We start from the raw sequence: 9367 nt of genomic DNA, 5'->3' as shown, positions 1-9367 counted from the left end.
CTGAACACACCCATAGCTGGTAGATAGAACATTGTTGTTAAGAGGACAGTCCCTGGGAACATATAACTTGGTTCAAATGCCACATCCCAGCTGTATGATCTTGGGGTAAGATAATTAAGTGCTCTGTAAGTATGTTTCAATTTTCTGCTTGTAAAATAGGATATTCCTAACTTTTAATACTTTGTAGGGCCATTGCGAGTTGCAAATGAGAAAATACATACAAAGCACTTAGAATAGTGCCTGGCTCACAAGTGCTCCAAGTGTATTAACTGTTAGTTTTGTGATCATTGTTGCTAGGCAATGGGCTTGCAATTAGAACCTGTGTGTGGTTCAGGCCTTGCTACTTAGATTGATGTGACTTCAGGAAACTGCTAAACTCTCTGAGCCTCGGCTTCACCTCTGTAAAAATGATCTGTTCATAATTCTTAACTGGAAGCGCTGTTGTGAAGAAAAAATGAGATACTACGTATGGAGAAAAATTTAAGACTGTGACAGCCTTATGGCAATATCAATTGTTGTTTTCATTATTAATTACTACTGTGACTGATTGGCAAATGGTAAGTGTACTGGGTTATAAGTGATAAAGACAGATCCTGAACTCTCCAAATTATAATTAAAGTGCATTTCCTTTTCTGTGGTAGTTTGTTATGTACAAAGCCCTTCCCTATTTTCTTGTGAGTTCAATCTCACCATTCTTCCGTGAAACAAACAGGCACTACCCACATTACAGAGGAGGGAGCTCAGGTTCTGCAAGCTTAAATGGCTTGGTCAAGATTGATTTTAACAGAACTGGGATTAGGACAAAGCCTTTTGATTCTGTGTTCAATGCTCTTTTCATAACTCCATGCTGCCTAGTTAAATATTTAGAATTATATAATGTTTTGCTCTTAATCTTGAACAGAGACATAGACACCACTTACTCCAATGAAATGCCAGTCTTCTCATCTGCCTTTTTGCATTCATGATGTTCACTATAGTATATTTCTAATTTTTAGAGTTTTCATTACTTTAAAAAGTAATTACAGTTCTAGGGTATCATTTCTCATGGTTTCTGAATGATGACTAGGTTATTTTTCTCTTCATTGTTTTCCTATCACCGTTTCTTTATAATTCAGTTCTGCTTCTATGAACATCAATAAAAAATGTAAATATTTCCATGATCCATAATTTTTAACCATTAACATTCATGCTACTAAATATTCTGTTGGGGAGACTTACCTCAGTCCTCCAGTAATTTTTGAAAAGAGTAAAAATAATTCAATAGGTTTGGATAGGGCAAGAATTAATCATTCAATGAGTAGTCATTGCTCACTTACCTGATTCTGTATTAAGCCCTTTCAGATATAACACTTAAAAATTATAACCACTCTGAGCCCCCAATTCTTAAACTTTTTATGTTTTATTTCTCACTTTTTCTTATCCCTTGATCTTTTTGAAGGTTCAGTTGTTTTTAATTCTTTGTCATTTAAAAAAACATAATTTTTATTAGTGATTTCATTATATTTGTAGTATAACTTCCTAACTGATAACTTTATAAGATGTTCATTTTAGAAGGAGAGTATGTTTTTAAAGAAAGAGTCCAAATAATCACACAGTATTATGCAACCAGTGTAAATGTTGTTAAATTTCTATCTAGTCTCTCTCTCTAGTATAAATATATAATGCTTCAGTGAATATCTACCTATGTAAAGTTTTTCCTATATTTTGAAGTATTAAGTAGGCTATCAGACAACAGATATAATATTTTGTTAGGGTAAATGTCTTCTGCATCTTTGGAAAAACTGGATAGCTGCAGGAGAGCTGACTAAAAGTCACGTGAAAAGGATGAACAACCAGATATCTATGAACTTCCCTGGGGCAAATCCATACTGAAAAAAAATGAAAAAAGAGTTAGATGCCTGGTATCATATCACAAATAAATTTGAGGGCCAGGCACGGTGGCTCACTTCTATAATCCTAGCACTCGAGGAGGCTGAAATGGGAGGATCACTTGAGCCCAGAAGTTCAAGACCAGCCCAAGCAAAAACAAAACCCAACCTCTACTAACAGTTACAAAAATTAACCAAGTATTATGGTGGGTGCTTGTCATCATAGCTACTGAGGAAGCTGAGGCAGGAGGATCACTGGAACCCAGGAGTTTGAGGCTGCTGTGAGCTATGATGTTGCCACTGCACTCTAGTCTGGGGCAACTGAGTGAGACTGTCCCCACCTCAATCCCCCCCAAAATAAAAACCTTAAAAAACAAATACATTGGAGATGAATTAGGAACTGATGTAAAAAGCTTTTAGAGAAAATATATTTATGACCTGGGGATAGGAAAATATTTTTTAAGACATCACTTAAAGCTCAAATAATAAGGTAAAAATAAATTTTACTTTATTAAAATAACAAACTTTTGCATGAAAAAAGATACCATCAATAAAGTTAAATGACAAAGTTAAAAAGTTTAAGGAGGTAATGAGAATGGAATGATTTGAAATGTAAATAACCAAGGCAGAATAGTAACCAGATTATATGAAGAACAAACCAACAAGAAAAAGTCATACTGCATAAAAGGTATGATCAGAAAATTCAATAAAGAGATATCACGAAAGGTCAATAAACATGGAAAATATACTCATTTCATCAATAATGGGAATGTAAAGTAAATAATAATGGGACATCTTATACTTTTCAGATTGCCAAAAATTAGAAATTCGTCAATATTTAGTGTTGGCTAGCCTATGGGAAAATACTCTTATACTTTACTAGGGGAGCTTAAATTGGTGTAAACACTTTAATTTGGCTATACCTACTAAAGTCAAGGATCAATATTGCCCAGCAGGTCCATTTCTGGAGAAATATTCCTGTGCACACACAGACTTAAGTACAAGAGTGTCCATTGCTATATATATACAGAGTCTCGCTTTATTGCCCCCGGTAGAGTGCCATGGCATCACACAGCTCACAGCAGCCTCCAACTCCTGGGCTTAGGCAATTCTCTTGCCTCAGCCTCCCGAGTAGCTGGGATTACAGGCGCCCGCCACAACACCCAGCTTTTGTTGTTTTTGTTGTTGTTGCAGTTTGGCCAGGGCCGGGTTTGAACCCACCACCCTCAGTATATGGGGCTGGCACCCTGCCCACTAAGCCACAGGCGCTGCCCTCCATTGCAATAACAACCTGTCAAACAAAGAAGGGGAAAATCCAAACCATGATATATTCATCCCATAGACTGTTACATAGCAGTTTAAGTGAATGAACAAGAGCCACGTGTCTAATATAGCTAAATCTCGAAAACAATGCTGAACGCAAAAGGCAAGACACAAAACAATATTTATGAAAAAATGTCTATGTTAACAAATAATAATTACTGTTCGTGGATGCACACATGGGAGGTGTAAGAACTCAGTCATGGAAGGCAAGGACACTCACTTCAGGGCATCAGTTATTTCGGGGGGGAAGCTGAGGTAGAAGGAGGGACATTAACGCTGATATAGCATTTAAAACTTATTTGAGGCAAAATTAAGAACATGAATACAATAAAAGAGAAAGGCCCTTGGTTTGGGAGTTCTGATCTCAGTGCTGCCTCCCAGTGACCCAGACCCTGCAGGGACCTTTATCTCTTTGGGGAGGGAATCAGGACAGGATTTCAATATGGTTTTTGGTTGTTGTTGTTTTGTGTTTTGGTTTATTAGCAAAGAAACCCTTTATTCGAAGACAATCGAACGTGACTTCACAGTGTGTAAAATACTGTATATGCAGGAATGGTCGGATAGTGCCAGGAAAGGAACCAGAGCAATCTGGGAGGCCCAGGCTGCACTTGTCACCACCACCCTTACCCCAGGAGGTGGCCTCAAGGACGGCTTCTCCCTCTAACAGCCTAGGCCTCTCTGGCACTCAGTGGTTCTTAAATATCAGCCTTCAGGAAGTACAGCCCATTTCTCGGAAAGTGCCTGCCAGGCTCTGTAGCCAACACCTGGAAAAATGGAAAATGCTTTTTACTAGGAATGATTATCCCTGAATTTGGCTACTCCCCTGATTTGAATGTCTTCAGTAAGATTTCTCCCCATTTTTTAAAACACTACTTTATTACTTTTTGCTGTTCTTATCACTTCAATTCTTTTCTACTTATTGCATCTTGATTATTTTTGCCCTTTCTGCTCTGTGTCCCCATCCTCTCTCCTGCCTCTGTCCTTCCCTATCGTGGCTTTCCTGCCTTTATTTCCTGCCTCCTTTGTTCCTCCTTTTTCTCTAAGAGGCATTTGTCAGGCTTCTGAAAGAGCCCAGCGCTCGACCTCCCCAGCGAGGAGCGTGGGTTCACAGCTCCCACTTGCTCATTATCCTTGCTTTTCCTTAACCCCCTGCACCCTTCTTAGTGTGAGTCAGTCGTGAAGGATGAAAACCGCTCCCTAATTATGAAACCCACAGGATTTCCCCTCGGTCTGCAAACTCCCTCTTGGGTAGGTAGAATCAGCTCCTCTCCAGCCATTCTCTCAGGTGACCAGGCAGAAACACACAGTTCTGTTCATTCTGGGGTTTGCATTCTTCCCTTCCTCTGTATCGATTGCATTTCAAACACATAATGAAATGTCCCAAGTGCAACACTGTGAAATCATTCTGCACTATGAAATGATTCTGAAGAAAGTATTACTGTTTATCTGAAGTTCCAATTTCACTGGGCATCCTGGGTTTGTATTTTCTAACCCTGGAAGTGCCGTGTCAGGGAGCAGCAGCCCCTTCGGACTTCACTTTGCCCCAGCTTCCTGTGGCCCTGAGTGTCATCATCCTCTACTCTCCCTTCTCCGTCGCACCTGCTGGTCATACCCCTCCTCCCCTCCCTGGCACTCTGTCCTTGGTCCTCTCCTCTTCTCCTGGCCCCCCTCCCCAGAGATCCCATGTGCATGTCCCCTCCTTTCTCCCATGCTAGCGATTCCGGATCGTTGCCGCTGGCCCCAGGCTTTCCACCACGCACACAGGTTTAGGCAGCCCACAGACACCCCAGACTTAGAGAACAGAAGGCTCAGTGGCTCCTCAACCATATTCTCTGGGTCACCCACCCAGGTACGAAAACAAAGTCTCCTTTTGGGACTTTCCCGTTTTACTTCTCCATCTGCCCCACCATCCCTGCATACCCCTGGCTTATTTTAAGTAAATACTTGTTGAGTGAATGGCTGTCGCCTGGGTTCATTTCTTGCTTTCCATTCTGTCACAGCCACCTTCGTTCGCACTGTCATTACCTTGTGCCCCTTCTGGTAACTGCAGCCTAACAATGATTTTCCTTCATTGAGGCCAATTTTGAGGTCCAGGCAAACTAATCTACACAGACATCTTCTCTAAACAAAAAATCAGAAAGCCATTAGTCTAATTCTGAATAGATAACACATTCCCATGGCCTGATGTTCAAAGATACAAAAGGATATGTCGGACTTCTGAAGGGTTCATTCGAGATCATCTCTTTCGCCTCCCTGATTTTGTAACCAGTGGAGAAACAGATGCAGGAGTCAGATAGCAGCTATGTGGCATGAAAAGCTATGTGCAGAAACGAGGCTTGGTGGTTGGGCCGGCTTGCTCATCTTTCACTCCGGAATGAGAAAGACTTATCCCCCCACCAGACATACTGATCTGGACGGCATGGGCCTCCCTGCTGGGCTCTGCTCTGTAAAGCTTCAGTCAGGAAGAAGGGAGTGGGGGTCCACTCAGCAGGCAGGCTGGTCCAACGTGAAAAGAGGAGTGGGGGGTGAGCAGGGAGGGGTGCTCAGTCCTACCCAGGGCTCCAGGCTGGTGTGCAGAACGGTTACAGGTGTCCCATGAGATCCTGATCTTTCCGTCCTTCAGCCCTGAGCAGCTTCCTCAGAACCCCTTTAATTTCCTCCCAGTTTATCCTCTAGGACTGCACATTATCGTTTTCTGTTTGTGTTATGATGGGAAAAAATATGAAAGATGACCACTGCTATTATAAGCGGTGGTCATCTTTTTATTTATAGATACGAAACCAAGGAACAACAGGTCCCACCCAGCCCATGCTAGGTACACACAGAAAATGTCATCTAAGCCCCCTCCTGCCTGCCACCAAGGTCTCCTCCCCAGCCTTCCCAGAAGCAGCCAATAGTTACTCTATATAAACAGACAGGTAAATATTTTATACATTTCTCTTTTTTTTTATACACAAAGCATGGAATCTGGCCAAATGTTTTAATAAAATACCCCCAAATCTCAGCAGCTTAATACTATAAAAATTTATTTCTGTTCATGTCTCAGTCTTGTGTGACCTTTGGGGTCAGTGACAGGGGCACTGGGGTCTTCTCCAAGAGCCATCAATGGTTCCAACTTCCTTCAACCTAGCACTCTAGTAGCCCGTATGGATCCAGGGATCTTGGCTGGATGCTCCCTATAAACTGACAAAGGAAGAAGACAGAGGGGGAGGGGGAAGGGAGGGAGGGTGACTGATGGGACCACGCCTATGGTCTACCTTACAAGGGTACATGTGAATCTTTCTAAATGGAGAATATAAATGTCTTAACACCATAACTAAGAAAATGCCATGAAGGCTATGTTAACCAGTTTGGTGAAAATATTTCAAATTGTATATTTAAACCAGCACACTGTACCCCATGACTGTATTAATGTACACAGCTATGATTTAATAAAAAAAAAAAAAAGAAAAGAAAAGAAAGAAAGCCTGGAAAGTCTGGGGGATTTTTAGGGACCAGACTTGGGAGTGATATGTCTCATAATATTTCTGTCACTATTCAATTGGCCATAACTCAGTTACATGGTCCCACCTGACTGCAAGGAAATGTCTTCTATATGTCTGGCCAGGACAACAAGGAAATGGGTGTGGTCAGCCTGTAGAAGTTTCTGTTACACAGGCCAGGCGCGCTGGGCTGCACCTTGCATTTTTGACTTGACAACAAATTTCCGAGCACAGTCGTATCAGTTCACAGGCAAACAGTTTCCTCGGCTTTTCTAACCGTTGCAGAGTATTCTAGTTTACGTATTATAACACGATTTGTTAAATAAACTGTGGTCCAATCATCCTCAATGCTTTTTTTTCCCAGTCTTTTATCTGCAGTAAATATTTTTTTACTAATATGATTCCCAACATGCACTAGTGTATCTGCAGGATAAATTCTGTTGCATAGACAGTTCACATTTTGATAGCTATTACCACAGCATCCTTCTTGGAGGTCATACAGACCTATATTCCCAATTGCCATTTTACTATCTAATCTTGCCAGTGTAAAATTTCTCAGATTTTCTACATGTTTGAACAGAGCAGTGGTTCTCAACCTTCCTAATGCCGCGACCCTTTAATACAGTTCCTCATGTTGTGGTGAGCCCTGACCATAAAATTACTTTCGTTGCTACTTCATAACTGTAATTTTGCTAGGGTTCTGAATCATAATGTAAATATCTGACATGCACGAGACCCCCGAGGGGTTCTCGACCCACAGGTTGAGAACTGCTGGAATAGAGTGTAAGTCCATCTTCAGTGGGTGTGAAAGAGGCTCGCAGCCTGGGTGGTATCCACCTGTGGGCCGTCCCTTCTCCTCCATCCTTTAGGACCCCCCAGACTGTCTACTTCTGTGCCCCAGCTGAGCCTGTGCTTCCCATCCCCTCATATCATTGCTTCAACATTTTCTTTCATTTAGATTCAGGTCCATCGAGCTCTTCTTCTTTTACTAATTTATTTTTTTTCCGAGCACTTCTTAAAAAGTAGCACTAGGTAGGCACCATAACCCTTATATTTATTATTACATTTAATCCTTGAAAGCAACTCTAAGAAGGAGGCATTTTTAGGCACATAACGGAAATCAGAAAACTGAGGCTCAGAGAGGTTAAATCAATAGACCGTCTAATTAGTAGATGGTATGTTTTTAGGAAGTATTTTGAGTCCGTTCTTCTTTCTCTCTCTCTGGTGCTTCTGAGACCAAAGCATAACATAGGGCAGAGGAAAGGAAATGCACCCCCTCTGAGTTATCTCTCGGCGTGTGTGTCCCAAAGCTACCTTCTTTGAGCCAAGTTCACATTGCAGTCTCCTATTTGTATGAAAAATGGACATGAACTTTTAGTTTCATCTTTTAAATGTATCTGCACATATTTTTAATTACTACCAAGTATAACTGAAACTCCAAGAAGTTGCAGCTTCTTCTGTGGCTGGAGGAACCCTAGCCCACTGCCCCAAGGCAGGCGAGAGACCATGGTTCTGCATGTTCATGCCCGGTGGATAGACTCCTGCCCTTTCTTCAAACACAGCTCATCTGCTGTTTCAACCTCAAGCCTTCCTGTGGGGTCTGCAAGCCCAGAGTATGGTCTCTGTCCCCAAAACCTGAACTACAGCTTATACTGTGATTACTCAGCACCTCTATTTGACTATAACCTTCTTGGGATCAGTCTCTCATATGTCTTCAAGTTCTTTTCAACAAGAAGAGACTTGTTCATTTTTAATGAATAAAATAGTCATGATGATTGAACGCCTATTGCATTAACCACTTTTGCTTTCCAAAGCAATCAGCAATTGCAAAATAACAGAAGTCCCCTTCTTAGTCTCAGCCTCTCTTAAACACTCTTAAATCTTGCCTCAGATGGTTAGGTTCGCCTGGTGTGCCCTGGGAAAGCACGGATTTAGTTTGCTCGTGTACGTATATCCAATTCCCAGGGATAGGCCTGTCTCATTGATGGACAGTGGCATGCCATTAATTTCTTCTCCTGTCTCTGGAAAATGGGGATAACTGCATTTGCCAGCTCCACTCAGGAATGTTGTCAGTGTGATGAAACAATGTTTTTAAAAGACCTCTTTGGAAGGTATATGCCACATAAATCACAGTCCCTCACTAGGGTGGTTATTTTAGTGCTTATTTATTTAGTAGTTCAGGAGAACACTGACATTTCTTTTCAGATAAGTCATTTTGAGTCAATGGATGCCTTAATACTCAGACTCTCATGGAATTTGTATCTATGACCTTCTGATGAACTTGGAAATTAAACTTGGTGCATTTCCATTCTACTCTGGGAAGTTTTCAAGTTTATCATCTCTGTGAACATATGTCTGGGCCATCCACAGCCAAATGCTGAAGCATATACGGGATAATATTTAAAAATTATTTCATCCTCATGAACATATTGGTGTTTTTTCTCTCCCCATATTGTCTTTAAGAATTGAATACTATCCTGTGAAAATATCACTGCTCTCTTAAAACATAGATCGTGCCTCCATCTCAAAATTCAGTTCTGTTGCTCCAAATTGGTCATGCCATGTATGGTATGATAGAATATCTAAAAACAAAGTAGTGTGAATTTTAAATCCTATTAACTGTCTACAAATATTCTGTGCAATTGCCACTAGCCACCAGTGTTAAAATTAAACATGTAGCCCCTTGGTTGCACT

General features: G+C 41.2%; 1 protein-coding gene across 1 annotated transcript in view; it reads left to right on the top strand.

Moving 5' to 3' along the window:
* Positions 1-9367, top strand: part of SLC9A9 (solute carrier family 9 member A9) — a 574234-nt gene that overhangs the window by 29690 nt on the left and 535177 nt on the right. Inside the window, exon 5 of the mRNA XM_023512997.1 lies at positions 5302-5338. Coding sequence (XP_023368765.1) covers positions 5302-5338 — 37 coding nt within the window. The remainder of the gene's footprint in view (positions 1-5301; positions 5339-9367) is intronic.

The sequence above is a fragment of the Otolemur garnettii genome, unplaced genomic scaffold (assembly GCF_000181295.1).
Source record: "Otolemur garnettii isolate 467f Iridium unplaced genomic scaffold, OtoGar3 scaffold00032, whole genome shotgun sequence".
NCBI lineage: Eukaryota > Metazoa > Chordata > Mammalia > Primates > Galagidae > Otolemur > Otolemur garnettii.
This window is presented reverse-complemented; position numbering and strand designations above follow the sequence as displayed.